General features: G+C 45.9%; 2 protein-coding genes across 3 annotated transcripts in view; one reads left to right on the top strand and one right to left on the bottom strand.

Moving 5' to 3' along the window:
- Window positions 1–11,895, top strand: part of LOC110503167 (stromal interaction molecule 1) — a 56,643-nt gene extending 44,748 nt beyond the window's left edge. The window contains exons 10-13 of one of the 2 annotated variants that reach the window (XM_021581519.2): window positions 5,494–5,594; window positions 5,716–5,948; window positions 9,637–9,703; window positions 10,834–11,895. In XM_021581519.2, the coding sequence (XP_021437194.2) occupies window positions 5,494–5,594; window positions 5,716–5,948; window positions 9,637–9,703; window positions 10,834–11,368 (936 nt within the window). In that variant the 3' untranslated portion in view covers window positions 11,369–11,895. The remainder of the gene's footprint in view (window positions 1–5,493; window positions 5,595–5,715; window positions 5,949–9,636; window positions 9,704–10,833) is intronic. The other variant, XM_021581520.2, reaches the window with a different exon arrangement.
- A 700-nt stretch (window positions 11,896–12,595) lies between these two features.
- On the bottom strand, window positions 12,596–17,133 carry LOC118944035 (ice-structuring glycoprotein-like). Its single transcript, XM_036961555.1, has 3 exons — window positions 17,125–17,133; window positions 13,682–16,499; window positions 12,596–12,630 (listed from the first exon to the last, which is right to left on the bottom strand). Exons 1-3 carry the CDS (start codon window positions 17,131–17,133, stop codon window positions 12,596–12,598), a joined length of 2,862 nt encoding a protein of 953 aa, XP_036817450.1.
- Between the last annotated feature and the right edge of the window lie 7,489 nt (window positions 17,134–24,622).

Raw genomic sequence — 24,622 nt, 5'->3', positions numbered from 1 at the left:
GTCTCAGGTCTTTTGCAGACTCCATCAGGTTTTCTTCCAGAATGGTCCTGTATTTGGCTCCATCCATCTTCCCATCAATTTTAATCATCTTCCCTGTCCCTGCTGAAGAAAAGCAGGCCCAAACCATGATGCTGCCACCACCATGTTTGACAGTGGGGATGGTGTGTTCAGCTGTGTTGCTTTTACGCCAAACACAACGTTTTGCATTGTTGCCAAAAAGTTCAATTTTGGTTTCATCTGACCAGAGCACCTTCTTCCACATGTTTGGTGTGTCTCCCAGGTGGCTTGTGGCAAACTTTAAACAACACTTATTATGGATATCTTTAAGAAATGGCTTTCTTCTTGCCACTCTTCCATAAAGGCCAGATTTGTGCAATATACGACTGATTGTTGTCCTATGGACAGAGTCTCCCACCTCAGCTGTAGATCTCTGCAGTTCATCCAGAGTGATCATGGGCCTCTTGGCTGCATCTCTGATCAGTCTTCTCCTTGTATGAGCTGAAAGTTTAGAGGGACGGCCAGGTCTTGGTAGATTTGCAGTGGTCTGATACTCCTTCCATTTCAATGTTATCGCTTGCACAGTGCTCCTTGGGATGTTTAAAGCTTGGGAAATCTTTTTGTATCCAAATCCGGCTTTAAACTTCTTCACAACAGTATCTCGGACCTGCCTGGTGTGTTCCTTGTTCTTCATGATGCTCTCTGCGCTTTTAACGGACCTCTGAGACTATCACAGTGCAGGTGCATTTATACAGAGAGTTGATTACACACAGGTGGATTGTATTTATCATCATTAGTCATTTAGGTCAACATTGGATCATTCAGAGATCCTCACTGAACTTCTGGAGAGAAGTGAAAGTAAAGGGGCTGAATAATTTTGCACGCCCAATTTTTCAGTTTTTGATTTGTTAAAAAAGTTTGAGGACTAGAGATACACACGGCGTGAGGACTAGAGATACACACCGCGTGAGGACTAGAGATATGCACACCGCGTGAGGACTAGAGATATGCACACCGCGTGAGGACTAGAGATATGCACACCGCGTGAGGACTAGAGATATGCACACCGCGTGAGGACTAGAGATATGCACACCGCGTGAGGACGAGATATGCACACCGCGTGAGGACGAGATATGCACACCGCGTGAGGACGAGATATGCACACCGCGTGAGGACGAGATATGCACACCGCGTGAGGACGAGATATGCACACCGCGTGAGGACGAGAGATGCACACCGCGTGAGGACGAGAGATGCACACCGCGTGAGGACGAGAGATGCACACCGCGTGAGGACGAGAGATGCACACCGCGTGAGGACGAGAGATGCACACCGCGTGAGGACGAGAGATGCACACCGCGTGAGGACGAGAGATGCACACCGCGTGAGGACGAGAGATGCACACCGCGTGAGGACGAGAGATGCACACCGCGTGAGGACGAGAGATGCACACCGCGTGAGGACGAGAGATGCACACCGCGTGAGGACGAGAGATGCACACCGCGTGAGGACGAGAGATGCACACCGCGTGAGGACGAGAGATGCACACCGCGTGAGGACGAGAGATGCACACCGCGTGAGGACGAGAGATGCACACCGCGTGAGGACGAGAGATATACAGTGGGGCAAAAAAGTATTTAGTCAGCCACCAATTGTGCAAGTTCTCCCGCTTAAAAAGATGAGAGGCCTGTAATTCTCTTCATAGGTACACTTCAACTATGACAGACAAAATGAGGGGGAAAAATCCAGAAAATCACATTGTAGGATTTTTTATGAATTTATTTGCAAATTATGGTGGAAAATAAGTATTTGGTCACCTACAAACAAGCAAGATTTCTGGCTCTCACAGACCTGTAACTTCTTTAAGAGGCTCCTCTGTCCTCCACTCGTTACCTGTATTAATGGCACCTGTTTGAACTTGTTATCAGTATAAAAGACACCTGTCCACAACCTCAAACAGTCACACTCCAAACTCCACTATGGCCAAGACCAAAGAGCTGTCAAAGGACACCAGAAACAAAATTGTAGACCTGCACCAGGCTGGGAAGACTGAATCTGCAATAGGTGCGCAGCTTGGTTTGAAGAAATCAACTGTGGGAGCAATTATTATGAAATGGAAGACATACAAGACCACTGATAATCTCCCTCGATCTGGGGCTCCACGCAAGATCTCACCCCGTGGGGTCAAAATGATCACAAGAACGGTGAGCAAAAATCCTAGAACCACACGGGGGGACCTAGTGAATGACCTGCAGAGAGCTGGGACCAAAGTAACAAAGCCTACCATCAGTAACACACTACGCCGCCAGGGACTCAAATCCTGCAGTGCCAGATGTGTCCCCCTGCTTAAGCCAGTACATGTCCAGGCCCGTCTGAAGTTTGCTAGATAGCATTTGGATGATCCAGAAGAAGATTTGGAGAATGGTCAGATGAAACCAAAATATAACTTTTTGGTAAAAACTCAACTCGTTGTGTTTGGAGGACAAAGAATGCTGAGTTTCATCCAAAGAACACCATACCTACTGTGAAGCATGGGGATGGAACATGTATGCTTTGGGGCTTTTTTTATGCAAAGGGACCAGGACGACTGATCCATGTAAAGGAAAGAATGAATGGGGCCATGTATCGTGATATTTTGAGTGAAAACCTCCTTCCATCAGCAAGGGCATTGAAGATGAAATGTGGCTGGGTCTTTCAGCATGACAATGATCCCAAACACACCGCCCGGGCAACAAAGGAGTGGCTTCGTAAGAAGCATTTCAAGGTCCTGGAGTGGCCTAGCCAGTCTCCAGATCTCAACCCCATAGAAAATCTTTGTTGAAAGTCTGTGTTGCCCAGCAACAGCCCCAAAACATCACTGTTCTAGAGGAGATCTGCATGGAGGAATGGGCCAAAATACCAGCAACGGTATGTGAAGACTTACAGAAAACATTTGACCTCTGTCATTGCCAACAAATGGTATATAACAAAGTATTGTGAAACTTTTGTTATTGACCAAATACTTATTCATTAAAAATCCTACAATGTGATTTTCTTGATTTGTTTTTCTCATTTTGTCTGTCATAGTTGAAGTGTACCTATGATGAAAATTACAGGCTTCTCTCATCTTTTTAAGTGAGAGAACTTGCACAATTGGGGATTGACTAAATACTTTTTTGCCCCACTATATGTGCTGTATGAGGACTAGATATAAACTAAAAAAAAAAAATGTCCTCTCACTGTCATCTGCGTTTTATTTTCAGCAAACTTAACGTGTAAATATTTGTATGAACATAACAAGAGTCAACAACTGAGACATAAACTGAACAAGTTCCACAAACATGTGACTAACAGAAATTGAATAATTTTTCCATGAACAAAGCGAGGGGGTCAAAATCAAGTTAGTCAGTATCTGGTGTGGCCACCAGCTGCATTAAGTACTGCAGTGTATCTCCTCCTCATGAACTGCACCAGATTTGCCTGTTCTTGCTGTGAGATGTTACCCCACTCTTCCACTAAGGCACCTGCAAGTTCCTGGACATTTTCTGGGAGGAATGGCCCTAGCCTTCACCCTCCAACAGGTCCCAGACATGCTCAAAGGGATGGAGATCCGGGCTCTTCGCTGGCCATGGCAAAGAACTGACATTCCTGTCTTGCAGGAAATCACGCACAGAATGAGCAGTATGGCTGGTGGCATTGTCATGCTGGAGGGTCATGTCAGGATGAGCCTGCAGGAAGGGTACCACATGAGGAGGATGTCTTCCCTGTTTCGCACAGCGTTGAGCTTTCCTGCAGTGACAACAAGCGCAGTCCGATGATGCTTTGACACTGTCCCAGCTCGATCCCGCTCCAGAGTACAGGCCTCGGTGTAACGTTCATTCCTTCGAGGATAAACGCGAATCCGACCATCACCCTGGTGAGACAAAACCGTGACTCGTCAGTGAAGAGGACTTTTTGCCAGTCCTGTCTGGTCCTGCGATGGTGGGTTTGTGTCCATAGGCAACGTTGTTGCTGTTGATGTCTGGTGAGGACCTGCCTTACAACAGGCCTAAAAGCCATCAGTCCAGCCTCTCTCAGCCTATTGCGGACACTCTGAGCACTGATGGAGGGATTGTGCATTCCTGGTGTAACTCGGGCAGTTGTTGTTGCCATCCTGTACCTGTCCCGCAGGTGTGATGTTCGGATGTACCGATCCTGTTACACGTGGTCTGCCACTGCGAGGACGATCAGCTGTCCATCCTGTCTCCCTGTAGTGCTGTCTTAGGCGTCTCACAGGACAGACAATGCAATTTTTTGCCCTGGCCACATCTGCAGTCCTCATGCCTCCTTGCAGCATGCCTAAGGCACATTCATGCAGATGAGCAGGGAACCTGGGCATCTTTCTTTTGATGTTTTTCAGAGTCGGTAGAAAGGCAACTTAGGACACAAAAGATTTCATAACTGTGACCTTAGTTGCCTATCGTCTGTAAGCTGTTAGTGTCTTAACGACCGTTCCACAGGTGTATGTTCATTAATTGTTTATTGAACAAGCATGGGAAACGGGGTTTAAACCCTTTACATTGAAGATCTGTCAAGTTATTTGGATTTTTACGAATTATCTTTGAAAGACGGGGTCCTGAAAAAGGGACGTTTGCCGTACGGGGACTAGGGAGGGAGATATGCCGTACGGGGACTAGGGAGGGAGATATGCCGTACGGGGACTAGGGAGGGAGATATGCCGTACGGGGACTAGGGAGGGAGATATGCCGTACGGGGACTAGGGAGGGAGATATGCCGTACGTACGGGGACTAGGGAGGGAGATATGCCGTAGGGAGATAGGGAGGGAGATATGCCGTACGTGACGTCAGATCAGTTGTTGTCTGGGACATTATATCTGATGATGGACAATATAAATTGTATCTTGGAAAGTCTACACATTCCTAGCCCATTCCTTTTCCGAATGGGCGTTTATTAGAATGCATAAGATTCTGTGTTTACGGTTGCATCGCTTCTCAAGGTCCGATAGAGACCCAATCCCTTTGTCCTTCAGTCTTCCCGCTCTTTCATTCAAACCTAACCCCCTTTCTTTGTGTAACCAGCTGTCATGACAGTTTTATCTGCTAGGGACTCTTTTTTTTTTAATGACATAATTAGTAATCAATGTATGATCCATCCTTTGTATGTCATTCTGTGTGATTATTTAGCTATTTAGTAAATACATAATTAAGCCAATTTTTGTATTGCTAATTCAACTTGTTAGCCAGAGTTTGAAGATTTTTACGACTTTCATATGAGACTGAATAAGGTGACGATGAGTAATTGACTGCTATTGATATATAATCACGTAATCAATAAAATGTTAGGTAATCGATTTAATAAAATAGCCTGTCATATAATTTAATCAGCCAGAGACACAGCAACCGTATGAGTAGGTCCAGGAGATGTCCCTGTCCATGTGAGCAGGAGAAACTCTGAACCCTTAGTGTGACAGAACGGGAGAGTAATGTTTTATCTTGTGTGTGTGTGTGTGACTGCAGGCAGAGAAGATCAAGAAGAAGAGGAACACCATATTTGGGACCTTCCATGTGGCACACAGCTCCTGTCTGGATAATGTGGATCACCAAATTCTGACAGCCAAGTGAGTTTAATTAAAGATTGGGATTTGTCTAAGCCAATATCTCCTATAACTATGTTCACATTGTGATCTCTGCTTGTATCCCTCTGCCCTCCCCGTCTCCCTCTCCTCTCCTCCGGTCCAGACAAGCCCTGGGTGAGGTGACTGCTGCTCTGAGGGAGAGGCTGCACCGTTGGCAGCAGATTGAAATTCTGACGGGGTTCACCATCGTCAACAACCCTGGGCTCTCCTCCCTGGCCTCCACCCTGAACCTTGACCCCAGCATCATGGGTGGCCGGGCCACGCCCCAGCACTTCATTATGTCTGATGACATGGACGACATGGACGAGGACATCATATCGCCCGGAACTCTGCAATGTAAGGGCTCGTCCGACTCCCTCGGCTTCACTGTAGGACTCGGTAGCAAAATACCCCCTAAATACACCAAGGGCCTCCTGGGGAAATCCAAAAATCATCTCTCATATGAAAATTAGCATACAGCCACAAAGTATTATCATTAACGATTTATCAACGATTCTGTGAATTTACAAAATGAGCAGCCTTGTTGGTGAAGGGATTCAGGGTGTTTGTCTGTGATTTGAGGGTGTTGTGTGTTTGCAAGTCTATAATATATGAATTGTAATTTCACCTGTTTTTTTTATGTTTTCAGTTGGTTATTTTGTTCCATTTTGGAATTTAGTGTTGCCTTGATATGTGGGAATTTCACTTCTGAGATGGAGTGTAAAGATGGTGCACAATGTTGATATCCCCATGCTGTGAAAATTTAACCTCTGAAAAAATACATGCTTCATGACACCAAATCTTTGTGCTGATCTATTTTTAGCAGTTGTCTCCTAGTCTGACCAATGGAATGTGCTGAACATGAAGTAATAGTAAGCAATATGAAAGGCTGTTGTACTCCTGTAAGCTTTATAAGGCTTTAGCTTTGGTCTAGGCCTATATTTGGGAAAGAAGAAGGCACAATGGCCTTGTTGTGCTGCCTGGAAGACCGTTTGTTTTACTTTCTCACATAGCCTTGCTTTATATTGTAATTCCCCTGGGGGTACATGTTAAACTCCATTCAGAAAGTATTCAGACCCCTTTCCCACATTTTATTAAGTTAAAATTGATTAAACAGTCCCCCGCCCCCTCATCAATCTACACAATCTACCCCAAATGACAAAGCAAAAATAGGTATTTATATTTTTGGGCAAGTGTATAAAAAAATGTACATTTGACATTTACATAAGTATTCAGACCCTTTACTCAGTACTGTAACCACCTTTGGCAGTGATTTACAGCCTCGACTCTTCTTAGGTATGACACTACAGGCTTGCCACACCTGTATTTGGGGAGTTTCTCCCATCCTTCTCTCCAGATCCTCTCAAGCTCTGTCAGGTTGGATGGGGAGCGTCGCTGCACAGCTATTTTCAGGTCTCTCCAGAGATGTTCGATCACGTTCAAGTCTTGAGTCTTGTTGGGCCACTCGGGGACATTCAGAGACTTGTCCCAAAGCCACTCCTGCATTATCTTGGTTGTTTGCTTAGGGTCATTGTCCTGTTGGAAGGTGAACCTTCACCCCAGTCTGAGGTCCTGGGTGCTTTGGAGCTGGTTTTCATCAAGGATCTCTCTGTAATTTGCTCCGTTCATCTTTCCCTCAATCCTGACTAGTCTCCCAGTATCTGCTGTAGAAAAACATCCCCACATCATGATGCTGCCTCCACCATACTTCACCGTAGGGATGGTGCCAGTTTTCCTCCAGACTTGACACTTGGCATTCAGGCCAAGGAGTTCAATCTTGGTTTCATCAGACCAGAGCATCTTGTTTCTCATGGTCTGAGAGTCCTTTAAGTGCATTTTGGCAAATCCAAGAGTCTTGGTGGTTTCTAACGTCTTCCATTTAAGAGAGATGGAGGCCACTGTGTTCTTGAGTACCTTCAATGCTGCATAATGTTTTTGTTGTCCTGTGCCTCGACACAATCCTGTCTCAGAGCTCTATGGACAATTCCTTTGACCTGATGGCTTGGTTATAAATTTGCAAAAAAAATGTGAAAAACCTGTTTTTGCTTTGTCTTTATGGGGTAATGTGTGTAGATTTAGGATTTTATTTATTATCCATTTTAGAATAAGGCTGTAACGTAACAAAATGTGGAAAAAGTCAAGGGGTCTGAATACTTTCTGAATGCACTGTATCCCTTTTCTTCAGCCACTAAGGAATTACATTCTCAGAGTTTCTTCTTTTGAATTGAGAATTACAGCTTTTATTTACCAGCTACGCTCTCAAAGGGAGTTATGATGCGAACAACGTACTTTAGTTCTTATGTCTATTTCTCGTCTTTTGGCAACCTAAATATATTATATTTGTCACAACATAATGTTGACATATAAAGTCAATCAATGTGTACTGGTCTCCTGGTACCCAGCACTGAGCTCTACTGGGCAGTATTTGGGTTATGATTATAGCAGACCCAGAGAGAAGGACTGATACTGTCTTGGATATGATAATAGCTGACCCAGAGAGAGCAGACCCAGAGATAAGGGCTGATACTAACTATCTGGGCTATGATTATAGCTGACCCAGAGAGAAGGGTTGCTACTTACTGCAGTGGTAATCTGAGCTCTGGTGCTGCAGTCTCCTTCTAGAGCTCTGTCACTACAGTCCTCAGTCTTCTAATCCACATTAATTACATGTTCCCTCCTCCCTCACTTCCTCTCTCTCCTCCCACCAACACTGTCTCTTTGGTTTTTGGCTGCGACTGCCGTTCGTGTCTCTGGTCCACCCACAGACACCAACTACCTCAAGGACCGGCGAGCCAGTGATCTGTGGTCCATGGGTTCTGGCAGCCAGTCCCTCAGGAAATACTCTGGTTGGCCTGTTAGCTACTTATACCCCTTTGTCCTGACCTCAACGCTCTCTCTCCTTAAGTCACACACCCCTGTCAAAGCCTCACAGCAGATGGATATAGCTGTAACACGCTGGCCTGGGACAGGGACTGTAGATGGATATAGCTGTAACACTCTGGCCTGGGACAGGGACTGTAGATGGATATAGCTGTAACACTCTGGCCTGGGACAGGGCCTGTAGATGGATATAGCTGTAACATGCTGGCCTGGGACAGGGACTGTAGATAGATATAGCTGTAACACTCTGGCCTGGGACAGGGACTGTAGATGGAGATAGCTTTGATACTCTGGCCTGGGACAGGGACTGTAGATGGATATAGCTGTAACACTCTGGCCTGGGACAGGGACTGTAGATGGATATAGCTTTAATACTCTGGCCTGGGACAGGGACTGTAGATGGATATAGCTTTAATACTCTGGCCTGGGACAGGGACTGTAGATGGATATAGCTTTAATACTCTGGCCTGGGACAGGGACTGTAGATGGATATAGCTTTAATACTCTGGCCTGGGACAGGGAATGTAGATAGATATAGCTGTAACACTCTGGCCTGGGACAGGGACTGTAGATGGATATAGCTGTAACACTCTGGCCTGGGACAGGGACTGTAGATGGATATAGCTGTAACACTCTGGCCTGGGACAGGGCCTGTAGATAGAGAAGGAAAACTGTCTATGCTGTGTCCATGTACCCCTGGCCTTACTGTCTCAAGCTGTCCAATGACTTGATCTTCTTTCTCTGATCCTCATCACCCAGAGAACTCTTAGACCCTCTCACAACACACAGCACTGTCTGATTTTACACATGAAGGATTAGTTATGATGAAATATTTAACTTTTGTACTCCCTGCAAAAATCCTCACCAGACACCAGCCAAACGTCTCACCAGACAGTGCCATCCCTCATTTTCTCTTGTTTAATGCTATGGCATAGCTAAGGCCCAAGTAATTGAACAGCCATCACTTGCCTTCCTCACAACCAAACGTTACTGAAGTGCTCAGAACAGAGGTCAAGAACACCAATTCAGAACTGAAATGTCCCCAACACCCATGTCTGCTACTGCCCTCCCAGTCTAATTCCAACCTACTGTTTTCCCTCACCCTGTGTGTTGTGTATAATCAGACTTTGGTTGTTGATAATGGTATTGTTCTGTGTTGTGTCAGCAGCTCCCAGTATGATGTCCCTGCGTCAGCGCCACATGGACTCCCAGCTGGCCATGGGCTCTCAGAGGTTGGTAGAGACCTGCCTGTTGGCGGGGCAGCAGGGAGACTGCACCTCTTACCCATCCAGGTCTAGGGCCACCCTCCAACAGTCACACAGCCAGTCCTTCCAACAGTTTGAGGCTCTCCCCCTGCCTCCCCTGTCCTCGGCTGTCTCGCACCCCTCGATCATCTGCTCCTCTCCACCTCCTCCTTACCGTCAGCCCCACTCCTTCCACTCCTCCTCCTCCTCCTTACACGCCTCTGCTCCTCATTCCTCCCATGTCTATCACTCGTCTTATTTTCAGCCCATGGACACCATCCCAGACTTCCAGCGCAGCAGCAGCTTCGGGTACCACTCTGCTCTCTTCCCTCCACACGCACCGCATGCGCGTTGGCTTTTCACCCATTCATTTCACCTGTAGTATATTCCACTGTTTTCCATATCTGTTTTGTCATTTTCATTAACGATAGTTTCCTCTGACTATAACCCATCCATTATGCCCTGTGCATTAATACTTTTCTTTGAAAATCCATTTAGTTGTTTTATTCTTTCATATTTGAGTTTTTTACATCCACTCCCAACCTGTGTCTATCCTGGTTGCCCAAACTACCCTGACCCCTGCCTGCACTACTAACAGGAGTGGAGTTCCAGTTTCTGAGTAGTGCCCACAGTGTCCTGTTGGCGAGTAGTGCCCACAGTGTCCTGTTGTTGGCGAGTAGTGCCCACAGTGTCCTGTTGTTGGCGAGTAGTGCCCACAGTGTCCTGTTGTTGGCGAGTAGTGCCCACAGTGTCCTGTTGTTGGCGAATAGTGCCCACAGTGTCCTTGGCTTTACAGGCATTGGATAGATTACCTCCAGCATGCAGTGATTTAGCTTGGATACCCTTTTCAGTCAGGCCCAGTGCAGAAACAATTCCTAGCCTCTACCCCATAGGTACCCCATAGTTCTGAAAGGATTATAAAGGTATAAGCATTCCATCAGGTGGTAAAACATCCACCTAGCCTATCAGAGGGGAAAATGGAGCTACTGCCATTGCTTATATCTGTCCAGTTCTTTCAGATCTACCTGAAGTGCCTAGGTGGTAGAGGCGATAGAATGTCTCTGGACTGTACCTCACTGTCCCTCTTCCTCCACCGACTCTCTTCTGTTCTTCCACAGGGATCTGAACCGCTCAGACTCAGACTCCTCCCTGTCCCTCTCCCAAATCGGTGATCGTCTGTCCGCCTACAGCTCCAAGGGCCACCTGGTGAAACCCACCCCCTTACTGTATGGTCCCCCTGTCCGCTCCGCCTCCGACGAGCCCTCCCTGCATGCCCACACACCTAATGGAGGGAACCGTGTCCACGAGGGAGGAGCCCAGACCGAGCCAGTCCCCGAGAGCCCCATCCTGATGAAGAAGGTGTACAGCATCGAGAAATCAGCCAGCCTGGGAGAGATGGACGTTGGCCTCATCGGTATGTCCATGTCAGAGTCCTCCTGCTCCCTCAGCCTCAACTCAACTGATGCCGACACCCCCTCCCCCACAGGGGGCCAGCCTTGGGCTGCAGGGGCCAAGGGAAGCAGCCGTATCCCTCAACTCTCCTCCAAGAAGAGCCCTCTGGAGGAAGACAGTGGCTCCACGGGAGAAGACACAGACTCCGTCGCCAGCCGTAAGAAACACACCTTCAAGATCTTCAAAAAACAGAAGAAATAATGACAAGGGCAACTGAAGACTTTTAAAGAGCTATTAAAGGTGTTTCACTTATTATTATTTCTGTTTTGGAAAACTTGTTTTGGGTTGTTCACTGGTCACAAGCGATGGCGCAAATCTTTGCCTTTAGGGTTTTCTAGGTACTTTCTCTGAGGGACTGTGGGAGCAAGCAGCTATTCGATGATGTTTGTAATGGGTGGTGTTGTATAGTGGAATGGAAGCACTATTTATTTAGCAGGAAAGTGTGCCAGTCGCTCAGAGGGAAACAAGTCTCCTGGATGGATGTCTTCTGTTTTACTTCAACCTGTATCAGTTTGCATGTCTTCACCTTTGTTTGACTGATATTTTCTGGATTCTCTTAGGTGTGTGCTTGGTTCTTGTCCTTATTCTGCTTAGACAACACTTAAAAAACTCAGCTGTTTCTTGTCGTTAATCCCCGACCACCTCCTTGTTATGTGTCAGATGGACATTGAGCACTTAAGGCCAGTCAGTGTTGGTCAATGGTGAGGGGAAGGGAGGGAGGGAGGGAGGGGGGGGGGGGGGGGGGGGGGGGGGGGGCTGAAAAGGGCTGAACAATACTTGCAAAAACTTCTCGAGTCAATTGTGCTAACAAGAAATCTAGGAGTCAATGTTATCACAACTCTTCCAGTACAGCTGCAGACACAGCAAGACACAGACTAGGCAAACATTTCCCTGGGATAGACCACCTTTAGAAGTGGAAGTGCTAACTTGATTTAATCCCTTTGAAGACAAAGCTAGGTAGCCGGTGTAACTGCCTTGTCTATTTGTCCCAATCATAGCCCTGATCTGTTCCCTAATAGAGGTTATTAAAATGACTACTTGAACTATATGAATTTCGTATCAATGTATGTTTATTGAAGTAAACCTCTACATTTTCAAATTGCCTACCATATCAATCTATGTTGTAATTGTAGGAGATATCACGTGAATCATTAGGAGTGCTGTAGGAGACGCTAATCTTTTTAAGTGCCAAAACAAAGACTCGGGTCCAGTGGCCTTTTATTCTTGTCAACAACTATATATGTACTGTCTGTTGTAAGTTAGAGGCAGCTTTGGAATGAGTAGCACTGCCTTCTGTTTTTATGTGGGGACTAAAATCAGGTGATCAATTTGACATGGTCACCCACAACATTTCAAGCAGGGAGTTGCAGGCAGCATTTGTAATTCGAAGACTCCCAAGTTGTGTGTTGAGCATTTTTGAGGTGTTTGCTACTTTAGCTTGGACTGTAGACGACCCAGATCACCTAGATCCACATTATACAGCTCCAGAGTCAAGCACACAGTAATGGCATCTATAGGTCACCATTATAAACTCACTTGCCATTATTGGTTTTGTGAAAGCACAAATGGTTTCGAAACGGATGTCACAATGCATTCTGGTAGTAGGGACTCTCCTAATAACTTCCTAAACAATTGACCTGCTGGACTGCTCCTGAATCTGATAACCATTACCCCCCAATGGAGGCCTCACACAGTGAGATTGATGGTATGGATGAAAAATAAATGTCATATTCTTTCATTGATCAGTTGAAAACATGAACTTCCTATTGGTACTTTTTAAAGTGTAGTTTGTACCTCTTCTGCACGATGAAGCTGTAATATGGATTATGATGTCTGTCTGTTGCCAGGATACTGCACTGAGTTGTTTTGATGCATGTCAGCTACTGTATTAACGTCTATAATGGGCTTGAGGCAGAGTTCAGCTCGAGCATCATCTCTGTTCACCCCTACTTAATCCCCAACTTCTCATTTTGAGCTTCTATTTATGAATACATATATTTGTACAGAGAAAAACAAATATTTTGCATCTTCTGTGGCGTTCTCTCGACTTTTATGGCACTCCTGCATGATAGCAATAAACTATTTTGAATGAAAGACATGGACTGTGTTTATCAGATACGTCTTTGTTTGGGGGGAAATGATGCCAACACATGAAACAGTAGCAAGGTATGTGCTGTTATCACAGAGTAATTAGCACTGCATAATGAACAGACATGATATACCGGGATTTTGTCATTTATTATATATGCATTTTATTTGTTTACTTATCCCTCTAGTTCACAGGAAATCACAAGCGCAATATGTATTAAATGTGTGAATATTTTTGAATTCCGTAACAAATTCAGAGCTAATTTTTGTTTGAGTTGACTGGACCCCGTCTCAAATAATCCCTAAATCTATTGGTCACGTGACGCGTCTGATTGCTTAGTGCTAACAGGGGGACAGATCTGTATGATTTACATAAGCACTTGTTTCGCTGCTGGACAAAGCAGGATGCAGTGGTGGGAAAAGTACCCGACTTGTTTCGCTGCTGGACAAAGCAGGATGCAGTGGTGGGAAGAGTACCCGACTTGTTTCGCTGCTGGACAAAGCAGGATGCAGTGGTGGGAAGAGTACCCGACTTGTTTCGCTGCTGGACAAAGCAGGATGCAGTGGTGGGAAGAGTACCCGACTTGTTTCGCTGCTGGACAAAGCAGGATGCAGTGGTGGGAAGAGTACCCGACTTGTTTCGCTGCTGGACAAAGCAGGATGCAGTGGTGGGAAGAGTACCCGACTTGTTTCGCTGCTGGACAAAGCAGGATGCAGTGGTGGGAAGAGTACCCGACTTGTTTCGCTGCTGGACAAAGCAGGATGCAGTGGTGGGAAGAGTACCCGACTTGTTTCGCTGCTGGACAAAGCAGGATGCAGTGGTGGGAAGAGTACCCGACTTGTTTCGCTGCTGGACAAAGCAGGATGCAGTGGTGGGAAGAGTACCCGACTTGTTTCGCTGCTGGACAAAGCAGGATGCAGTGGTGGGAAGAGTACCCGACTTGTTTCGCTGCTGGACAAAGCAGGATGCAGTGGTGGGAAGAGTACCCGACTTGTTTCGCTGCTGGACAAAGCAGGATGCAGTGGTGGGAAGAGTACCCGACTTGTTTCGCTGCTGGACAAAGCAGGATGCAGTGGTGGGAAGAGTACCCGACTTGTTTCGCTGCTGGACAAAGCAGGATGCAGTGGTGGGAAGAGTACCCGACTTGTTTCTCTGCTGGACAAAGCAGGATGCAGTGGTGGGAAGAGTACAAGACTTGTTTCGCTGCTGGACAAAGCAGGATGCAGTGGTGGGAAGAGTACCCGACTTGTTTCGCTGCTGGACAAAGCAGGATGCAGTGGTGGGAAGAGTACCCGACTTGTTTCTCTGCTGGACAAAGCAGGATGCAGTGGTGGGAAGAGTACCCGACTTGTTTCGCTGCTGGACAAAGCAGGATGCAGTGGTGGGAAGAGTACCCGACTTGTTTCTCTGCTGGACAAAGCAGGATGCAGTGGTGGGAAGAGTACCCGACTTGTTTCGCTGCTGGACAAAGCAGGATGCAGTGGTGGGAAGAGTACCCGACTTGTTTCGCTGCTGGACAAAGCAGGATGCAGTGGTGGGAAGAGTACCCGACTTGTTTCTCTGCTGGACAAAGCAGGATGCAGTGGTGGGAAGAGTACCCGACTTGTTTCGCTGCTGGACAAAGCAGGATGCAGTGGTGGGAAGAGTACCCGACTTGTTTCGCTGCTGGACAAAGCAGGATGCAGTGGTGGGAAGAGTACCCGACTTGTTTCGCTGCTGGACAAAGCAGGATGCAGTGGTGGCAAGAGTACCCGACTTGTTTCTCTGCTGGACAAAGCAGGATGCAGTGGTGGGAAGAGTACCCGACTTGTTTCGCTGCTGGACAAAGCAGGATGCAGTGGTGGGAAGAGTACCCGACTTCTTTCGCTGCTGGACAAAGCAGGATGCAGTGGTGGGAAGAGTACCCGACTTGTTTCTCTGCTGGACAAAGCAGGATGCAGTGGTGGGAAGAGTACCCGACTTGTTTCGCTGCTGGACAAAGCAGGATGCAGTGGTGGGAAGAATACCCGACTTGTTTCTCTGCTGGACAAAGCAGGATGCAGTGGTGGGAAGAGTACCCGACTTGTTTCGCTGCTGGACAAAGCAGGATGCAGTGGAGGGAAGAGTACCCGACTTGTTTCGCTGCTGGACAAAGCAGGATGCAGTGGTGGGAAGAGTACCCGACTTGTTTCTCTGCTGGACAAAGCAGGATGCAGTGGTGGGAAGAGTACCCGACTTGTTTCGCTGCTGGACAAAGCAGGATGCAGTGGTGGGAAGAGTACCCGACTTGTTTCGCTGCTGGACAAAGCAGGATGCAGTGGTGGGAAGAGTACCCGACTTGTTTCGCTGCTGGACAAAGCAGGATGCAGTGGTGGGAAGAGTACCCGACTTGTTTCGCTGCTGGACAAAGCAGGATGCAGTGGTGGGAAGAGTACCCGACTTGTTTCGCTGCTGGACAAAGCAGGATGCAGTGGTGGGAAGAGTACCCGACTTGTTTCTCTGCTGGACAAAGCAGGATGCAGTGGTGGGAAGAGTACCCGACTTGTTTCGCTGCTGGACAAAGCAGGATGCAGTGGTGGGAAGAGTACCCGACTTGTTTCGCTGCTGGACAAAGCAGGATGCAGTGGTGGGAAGAGTACCCGACTTGTTTCTCTGCTGGACAAAGCAGGATGCAGTGGTGGGAAGAGTACCCGACTTGTTTCGCTGCTGGACAAAGCAGGATGCAGTGGTGGGAAGAGTACCCGACTTGTTTCGCTGCTGGACAAAGCAGGATGCAGTGGTGGGAAGAGTACCCGACTTGTTTCGCTGCTGGACAAAGCAGGATGCAGTGGTGGGAAGAGTACCCGACTTGTTTCGCTGCTGGACAAAGCAGGATGCAGTGGTGGGAAGAGTACCCGACTTGTTTCGCTGCTGGACAAAGCAGGATGCAGTGGTGGGAAGAGTACCCGACTTGTTTCGCTGCTGGACAAAGCAGTATGCAGTGGTGGGAAGAGTACCCGACTTGTTTCGCTGCTGGACAAAGCAGGATGCAGTGGTGGGAAGAGTACCCGACTTGTTTCGCTGCTGGACAAAGCAGGATGCAGTGGTGGGAAGAGTACCCGACTTGTTTCGCTGCTGGACAAAGCAGGATGCAGTGGTGGGAAGAGTACCCGACTTGTTTCGCTGCTGGACAAAGCAGGATGCAGTGGTGGGAAGAGTACCCGACTTGTTTCGCTGCTGGACAAAGCAGGATGCAGTGGTGGGAAGAGTACCCGACTTGTTTCGCTGCTGGACAAAGCAGGATGCAGTGGCATAATTTTCTTTTTTAAAATGTATTCACGGATAGCCAGGGGCATGCTCCAACACCCAGACATTATTTACAAACGAAGCATGTGTTTAGTGAGTCTGTCAGATCAGGGGCAGTAGGGATGACCAGGTATGTTCTCTTTATAGTGTGTGTGAATTAGACCATTTTCCTGTCCTGCTAAGCATTCCAAATGTAACGAGTACTTTTGGGTGTCATGTATGGTGTAAAAAGTACATTACTTTCTTTAGGAATGTAGTGAAGTAAAATTAAAAGTTGCCAAAAATCTAAATAGTAAAGTAAAGATACTCCAAAAAAACCTACTTAAGCAGTACTTTAAAGTATTTTTACTGAAGTACTTTTCACCGCTGGGAGGGTGTTAGTCTGGGTTCTTGTGATTGGAACTTTTTCTCAGGTTTCTACCAATTCAAAAGGACAGCAAACATAGCTTTTATAAACTAGATTTGACTATATGTCCCTTTTTTATTTCTTTATCTACTGGTAACCTTTTAATTTGACTGATTTTAGTGTTTGTCTTTCGTGTGCTAAAATCATTTAAACCTACTTTTATTGAGCAGCCATCTTAAACAAATGAAACATCCCCACTTGGACCATGAACCAGCATTACTTGGATAGGTGTTTATTTCTGTTTCTCCTCACCACTGTATTCCAGAGACACTGGAACGGTGAGCCGGGTGTACCTGCCTGACTGGTCTACCTGCCTGACTGACTGGTGTACCTGCCTGACTGACTGGTGTACCTGCCTGACTGACTGGTGTACCTGCCTGCCTGACTGGTGTACCTGCCTGACTGGCTGGTGTACCTGCCTGCCTGACTGGTGTACCTGCCTGCCTGACTGGTGTACCTGCCTGCCTGACTGGTGTACCTGCCTGACTGACTGGTGTACCTGCCTGCCTGACTGGTGTACCTGCCTGCCTGACTGGTGTACCTGCCTGACTGACTGGTGTACCTGCCTGACTGACTGGTGTACCTGCCTGCCTGACTGGTGTACCTGCCTGACTGGCTGGTGTACCTGCCTGCCTGACTGGTGTACCTGCCTGCCTGACTGGTGTACCTGCCTGCCTGACTGGTGTACCTGCCTGCCTGACTTGGTGTACCTGCCTGCCTGACTTGGTGTACCTGCCTGCCTGACTTGGTGTACCTGCCTGCCTGACTGGTGTACCTGCCTGACTGACTAGTGTACCTGCCTGACTGACTAGTGTACCTGCCTGACTGACTGGTGTACCTGCCTGACTGACTGGTGTGCCTGCCTGACTGGCTGGGTTGTGCCTGACACTCAGTGGGTACTCAGTGGGATGATTGTGTGCCTGTGTCAGTAAGGAGGGATCTGAAGACAGTTACATGTCAGCCCAGGCTACTGCAGTGGTCAGCTTGCAGCCCACACCCCCTCTTAGTCGCCCCCTGAAGCAGCATCAACTCTGCCCTGGCTGGGCTACACAGATGTTGTGGCTTGGACCACCATCTCACAATGCCCTGTGGAACAAGGGAACTACTGTAGTGTAGTTGGTGAGTTGAGTCCAGAATGTCAGTCCAGAATGATACAATAGTTCACAATACAAAATGAAGATATTTACAGTAAAATCACATTGTGGACCACTCAAATAGAGTTTTGAGACTAAAATCAGTCCAAGTCAAGCAAGGTACTGTACTATCAGCAATTCATTTTCAACATATTTAGGCTATGAACCATAACAAACGTAATGAAAACCTTTATATCCTAGCATTTCTCATTTTATCACAAAATAATCTCCCATTTAGAGACGGACCATTTGTTGTGGTCGATGTCTGCCTCAACTGGAGAGAACTTGACCAAGATGTTAAATGACTGTAGTAACGAGGTCCTGGAGTACTGGCGGCTCCAATCTATTTATGACGTTGGCTTTGTGTTGGGTGATATTAATATAGGATGATATTTTAGACTTTTGTTCTCCCCTGTTGCCAGGTTTGTGTCCTCCATCTGGGTAGTCCTGACCCAACCGTACCAGGAAAACGTGCCAGGAAAACGAGTACGGCGTCTTTCACCACGGAGACGACCAAACAAACTGACACTCCCAATTTATTACTCAAAAGTTCAGGTAACATAATGCTCTTCCATCCTCACTTCTCAAACATTTTATTGCCTATTTCTTTATTAATATACATTTTTGTAGGTGTAGATCAGCTTTACCATTGCAGATAGATTGTGGTTTCCATGAATGTTATTGTCTGCATCATTTCCAATCCCCCATATATCTATTTTTGTAAATATGTATATATTTATATACACAATACCAGTCAAAAGTTTGGACACACCTACTCATTCAAGGGGTTTTCTTTATTTTTTACTATTTCTATACTGTAGACTAATAGTGAAGACATCAAAACTATGAAAAACACATCATGTAGTATCCAAAAAAGTAACAATCAAAATATATTTTAGATTTTAATTCTTCAAAGTAGCCACCCTTTGCCTTGGTTACTGCTTTACACACTCTTGGCATTCGGTTCATACTGCAGAATACAGGTAAGAATGAACCTGATAAAAGAAAGAACACTAAAGCATTTTGAATATGTAAAGGGGAAGGGGGATACCTCGTCAGTTGTACAACTGAATGCCTTCAACTGAAATGTGTCTTCCACATTTAACCCAACCGCTCTGAATCAGAGATATGTGGGGGGCTGCCTTAATCGATATCCACGTCTTCGGCGACCGGGGAACAGTGGGTTAACTGCCTTGATCAGGGGCAGAACGACAGATTTTTACCTTGTCGGCTCGGGGATTCCATCCAGCAAGAACTGGTATTTTACAGGTTCTGAGATCCTATACACCTGTGTCACACGGACGGCTACTTTGTGGTCAGTGGAGGTCAGTTTATGAGAGGAATTGTAGGATATTATGGACCGTTGGTGTAGCATTATCGTAACATAATATCTGACTTCAGGATGGTAAGAATCACAGTCAGACACATTCAAATCCATCTTTAATTAAACAAAACATGTTATACCTGTATTCACTCGTCTCCCGCAGTCTGAAGTCGTTGTTCCAGACCATATTAGGAGTCTGAAATTGACTGGATGGCTACAGTCCTGTCAGGAGTTTCAGTTGGAGCTTTCATGTCAAGTTGACTGGATATTTATTGAGAGCCAGACAGAAACAAGAGTCTGGTAATGATGTGTAACATCCACTAGATGGCATGATGGTGTATAAAATATTTAGTGGCTCACAAAGTTAGTGTCACTCCATCCAAACTGACACAACCTCTGTTTTCCAGAGAACTGTATGGATGCTTATCATGAGCAGACATTAAATATAATCTAGCTGTGACACCACACTGTGAACCCTGGGAGACAACCAGTGCCCCTTAAAACATTGTGCAGTATGACTGCCAAAGCTACTGGCCTCCAAGCATGGTAAGTAAGAGCTGGTTATAATGATAAATTCAACTATTTTTACCTCAAAGTGTCACACCAGCTAACACCATTAACACCATTTAATGAGGATGTTGACATCTCTAATGTTATTGTTTATACTGTATACCCAGGGGGCAGAAAGGTTGATCTGGCATCAGTGGTAAGAGCTCTGTACTCCTCGTCTCTTGTTTTAACTGTGTTAAGAGAGCACTAGATCCACTCGACTAGTTAACAGGATAATGGCCCTTCTGCTGCAAGCTGGCTGTCTGGGGAACGACAGAGCTCTACAGCAGTGGTGTAGGAGTGGAGAGGCAGGCCAATAAGGTGGGTGAATGAGTTTGGCTATTCAGGTGTCTGTTTTGATGACTAGAGCCAGGAGTTTATTTATACTTTATCCCTACTACTCTGACATCGCCAAGCGGACATTCTCTGACCAGCACAACCCCTCACCTCAGCAGGTAGGCCTTCGTGCTTGAATCGAGATCATCTCGGCAGTGTGTATTACACAATCCTAAAACAGGTAATTTAATGAAAACTACTCCTCCTCTGCTCTGTCTGTATTGTAGATGTTTGTAGAATCTATTTACTTGAACGAGGAAGTGCTGATGTCCAAATCAAAGAAAACCATGATATCTTCCACTGGCTAAAACTCCAGGCCCGCAATGGAGCCGCAGATGCAGAGGTTCTATTCATCTGTCTGATGGTTTTCAGTATTAAACATCATCTGATGAAATCTTTGTGATAATGGTTGAACTGCTCTTCTATAGCAAGCTGTGGCCCGTATGCTGTTCTGGGGCCAGCAGGGCGTGTCTCCAGACATCCAGACTGCTGTGAGACACTACGAGAGCGAAGTTGTCTGTCTGCGGGGACCCAGTGTCCATGTAAAACTAGGCCATAGTCCTCATGCAGGTCCGAGGTGAAACACTCGGTTTGATGACACAGTCATCAGTCTCTGTAGTCATTCTAAGTTCAATGATTAGTAATGTCTTTTGACAATACCATCATTACATTTAAGGGCCAAGGAGTCAAGAAAGACATTCCAAGGGCAGTCACTTTCCTGAAGAAAGCAGTAGAGCAGGTTGGTCCAAATTATGTTCTGAATGTTATCATTATGCATGGGCTGTAGGACTACAATGACACCTTCACAATTGCTCATCATACCATTCTATCCCACAGGGTTTCACGCCAGTGATCAACGCCCTTGGCTGGTGCTATGAGCAGTTTGAGAAGGACTACTATTTTTGCAAATTTATTTTAAATAAATAAATAAATGAACTACCACATTTACATAAGTATTCAGGCCCTTTACTCAGTACTTTGCTGAATCACCTTTGGCAGCGATTACAGCCGTGAGTCTTCCTTGGTATGATGCTACAAGTTTGGCACACCTGTATTTGGGGAGTTTCTCACATTCTTCTCCGCAGATCCTCTCAAGCTCTGTCAGGTTGGATGGGGAGCGTTGCTGACTAGCTAAATTCAAGTCTCTCCAGAGATGTTAGATCGGGTTCAAGTCCGGCTTCTGCCTGGGCCACTCAAGGACATTCAGAGACTTGTCCCGAAGCCACTCCTGCGTTGTCTTGGCTATGTGCTTAGGGTCGTTGACCTTTTGGAAGGTGAACCTTCGCCCCAGTCTGAGGTCCTGAGCGCTCTGGGGCAGGTTTTCATCAAGGATCTCTCTGTACTTTGCTCCGTTCATATTTCTACAGACAGGTATCTGCCTTTCCAAATCATGTCTAATCAATTGAATTTACCACAGGTGGGCTCCAATCAAGTTGTCCAATCAATTTCTAGTCTCATAGCAAAAGGTCTGAAAACATATGTAAATTGGATATTTCTGTACATGAACAATTAAAAAAAGCAAAAACAATGTTTTCGCTTTGTCACTATGGGGTGTTGTGTGTAGATTGATGAGGGGAAAAGTCATTTAATACATTTTAGAATGAGGCTGTAACATAACAAAATGTGGAAAAAGTCAAGGGGTCTGAATACGAACGTTGGATCGGTGAGACTTGTTTCCACAGTGATTATATGCAGTATCAATGCATAACTACAACTAAATCAATGAGTGACACACATGGAGTTATAAACAGTCTGCATTGACTCTGTCATTGGATGCATTGTATCTCCATCCATCCCTCCAGCACTGATCAGGATGGGTGACCTGCTGTATGAAGGACATGAGCAGGGACAGAGAGGGGTGGCAGCAGCAGAGATGTACAAACAGGCAGCACTAAGGAGTGTGATGCCATTACCATCTCATTAAAGGAATGCCGTCACATTCATCTGCCATCCTTTTGTGTGTGTGTGTGTGTGTGTGTGTGTGTGTGTCTGCATGCTTTTTCTCACAGGGCTGGTACAGTCTTGGTGTGCTTGTTCAAGAGGAACAGGGGTTACCGTTGTCCGTCCTGTCTGAACTGGGTCTGACACAGCATTACATGGCAGATAACACTGAGCTGGCGACTACACTTTACTGCAGGTATGTACTTTGCCACTGTACACCATTCACAACAACTGCCATGCATCCAACCTGAGAGTATGATGGTACTATATTACTGTCAACTGGCTAGGCTGTTCTTACTGTACAATTCCTATACTTTTCCATATGTGCAGAGACTCCAACGGCACAGCTGAGTCCTACTTGCCCTGCAGATTTGCGATATCCAGTGCATATCTGCAGTCTTTCCAAAATACCAAGTTATGTATGATGTTGGAATATTGAACTTGTAGTATTCAACATAGATGTACAGTATGATGTGAAAATTGATATTGGGCTGTCTTCTCTCCCTCAGGTCTCTGGTACTGTGGTAGTTGCAGTTCCACCAATCCTCTTCATCATCCCCTGTGTTCTCAGGGAGCGTGGCATCATGTCTTATCATCACTAGAACCAAGAAGTCCATCAGCATATCATGTCTTATCATCACTAGGACCAGGAAGTCCATCAGCCTATCATGTCTTATCATCACTAGGATCAGGAAATCCATGTGTCACACCCTGATCTGTTTCACCTGTCTTGTGCTTGTCTCCACCCCCCACCAAGTGTCTCCCATTATCCCTGTGTATTTATACCAGTAGTTTCTGTTTGTCTGTTGCCAGTTTGTCAAGCCTACCAGCATGTTTTTCTAGTCTGTTTTCTAGTCCTCCCGGTTCCGAACTTTTCTGCCTTCCTTGACCTCGAGCCTTTCTACCGTCCTGTACCCATCTGACTCTGTCCTGGTTTACGAACTTCTGCCTGTCCTCGACCTGCCTCTTGCCTGCCCCTTGTCTATTAATAAATATCAGAGACTTGAACCATCTGCCTCCTGTGTCTGCATTTGGGTCTCGTCCTGTGTCTTTATACCATCCACCTATCATGTCTTATCATCCCTAGGACCAGGAAGCCCATCAGCCTATCAAAACTATGAGGAAGATGGCTGTATCAGGAGCAACTCCCAGGAAGCTATTTTTTTCACAGATTGTATTCTCATTTTACAGATTTTGTTTTTATAGCTAAAGATAAATTGTCTTTTGTGTTTTTATCTTTGTTTTATCTGGAATGAAGATAGTACCATGTCCAAAATGTAATGTATGAATTCCTTCCTATGTACTGTATGATCATGGTTTACATAACTTTCTTTTGATTGAGGTGTATCAATAAAGCAAACTGATTTGACAAATCATTGTTTTTTATTGACTGGGGCTCCAGTGTAGAACAGATCATTCAGGGGGTGGGGAGTGACTAATACCGTGGTGTCCCTGAACATAGTCATTTCCCAGGCCCATAGAGGACTGTGCTCTTGGCCTCTGAGCTCCAGGGCTCCTGGTAATGAATGACTGGTCACGCCCCAGGGGTTCACCAGGCCTGGCACAAACAGCAGGTGAACGGCAAGCTGACACCTGTACACAGACACACTGGAGCCTGGAAAGCACACAGTTACCCTTCTAATTGAAACAACATGAAATGACTGAGTCATGAGCTGGATGGGTAACATTGTAGTCTGTTTTACTGTGTGGCAACGTCACAGTCCGATCTCCCCATACACTCAAAAGCAGGCAGTACGTTACTCTGTCTGCATTACTCTATCGATATTATTCTGTCTGCATTATTCTCTGCAATATTCTGTCTGCATTACACTGTCTATATTACTCTGTCTATATTATTCTGTCTGCATTACTTTGTCTGCATTTCTTTCTGCATTACTCTGTCTACATTACTCTGTCTATATTATTCTGTCTGCATTACTTTGTCTGCATTTCTTTCTGCATTACTCTGTCTACATTACTCTGTCTATATTATTCTGTCTGCATTACTTTGTCTGCATTACTCTCTGCATTACTCTGTCTACGTTACTCTGTCTATATTTTTCTGTCTGCATTACTCTGTCTACATTACTCTGTACCACATGTTTTCGGTAACACTTTTCTTGACACACAGTGTCATAACCATGTCATATGTCATAACAGCTGACATAACCTGTTATAATATGGTCATAACACTGTCAGTGCTCATATATTTAACCTGTTGTGACATAAATTGCATTATTTTATGGCTGGTTATGACACCTACACACGAGTGTCAAAACCCATAAAACCTACCTCACAAGGCAAAACATTCCATTACACCATAGTCTACTTGTCAACAGTATATTTATGTTATATAACATTTTCTGAAATTCACCATATATTATCATTGCAATTGCTCACACATTGATGTCAG

The sequence above is a fragment of the Oncorhynchus mykiss genome, chromosome 24 (genome assembly GCF_013265735.2).
Source record: "Oncorhynchus mykiss isolate Arlee chromosome 24, USDA_OmykA_1.1, whole genome shotgun sequence".
Classification (NCBI taxonomy): Eukaryota; Metazoa; Chordata; class Actinopteri; order Salmoniformes; family Salmonidae; genus Oncorhynchus; species Oncorhynchus mykiss.
The sequence above is the reverse complement of the archived record's forward strand: the minus strand, read 5'-3'. Positions and strand labels throughout refer to the sequence as shown.

Coding starts and splice junctions, on each gene's coding strand:
- LOC118944035 (XM_036961555.1), bottom strand. Junction 12,631..13,681: donor CCAGCAGCGAAACAAGTCGG/GTACTTTTCCCA, acceptor ATGTGGATCTAG/GTGATCTGGGTCGTCTACAG.